At 44.3% G+C, this 915-nt stretch overlaps 1 protein-coding gene across 1 annotated transcript in view; it reads left to right on the plus strand.

Annotated features, from left to right (window-relative positions):
* JH06_5902 (V-type proton ATPase subunit) overlaps positions 1-905 on the plus strand; it is a gene marked incomplete at both ends in the record, with an annotated part of 1,295 nt that extends 390 nt beyond the window's left edge. The window contains 5 exon segments of the mRNA XM_014674758.1: positions 50-410; positions 428-496; positions 527-661; positions 692-735; positions 767-905. Coding sequence (XP_014530244.1) covers positions 50-410; positions 428-496; positions 527-661; positions 692-735; positions 767-905 — 748 coding nt within the window.
* Between the last annotated feature and the right edge of the window lie 10 nt (positions 906-915).

Below are 915 nucleotides of genomic sequence, written 5' to 3' on the forward strand. Positions count from 1 at the left end.
GCAATGAAACGTAAACGAGGGTATGAATAGGAAGGTGTGTTGAGTGTAGAGCGAACATTCTGAGTGCTCCGTTAGCAAGTGTGTTGAAGGAGGAGGAGATTATGGAGATGACCCATGGAGCATCATTGCGTGACATTTTCATCGAGACAGAGTATTTACAAACCGTGGTTGTGATTGTGATGAGTTCACAAGAGAAGGACTTTTTGAATCGTTATGAGTCCTTGGGATGTGAGAGAGATTCTTCGAAGGAACCTGGAGCAACTGTTCCGAAGGTGGTTCCAAAGAGTGCTCGCAAGTTGTTGGTGGATGCTGAGGGTTATGTGGTATATTCAGTGGTGATTCTGAAGAAGTACCTGAGTCAACTACAGCATGCTTGTCGTGAGAATCGTTTCACATTGCGTCTTTTCAATGTGCAGAGTTAGATGAGGTGAATACGGCTGATGACAGTGAGGAAATCTTGTTGGCTCAATATGAGGCCGAAGAGAAGAAGTTGAAGGTGAGCAAGTGAAAGGAGAATAAGGAGTAGGCAGATATGCTTCAATGGTGTCGTCCAAACTATGGAGAGATGAGTGATTGGATTCATCTGAAGGCACTTCGTGTGTATGTGGAGAGTCTGTTGCGCTATGGTTTGCATGTGAAGACATACAGCTTTGTAGTATTGGTATGAATGAGGGAGATAACTGAGGAATAGCCCAAGGCAAAGACTGCAGGAAAGATGTTCACCTCACTGTCTGTGTAGGAGAGATAGGAGAGAAATGAGAGATAGACTGTTTAAAGGATTGGGAGGCAGTTTGGATGCTTATGGAGCTTTGAATGAAGAGAATCTGATCCTTAGCGCTTTGGGAGGAAGTGACTCTGCCAACTACAGTTATGCTTGTGTTGGTGTGGAGAGAGTCTTGTGTTGATTCATTTGGA

This window comes from Blastocystis sp. subtype 4, assembly GCF_000743755.1.
Source record: "Blastocystis sp. subtype 4 strain WR1 chromosome Unknown seqid_0002, whole genome shotgun sequence".
NCBI classification, from domain to species: domain Eukaryota; class Bigyra; order Opalinata; family Blastocystidae; genus Blastocystis; species Blastocystis sp. subtype 4.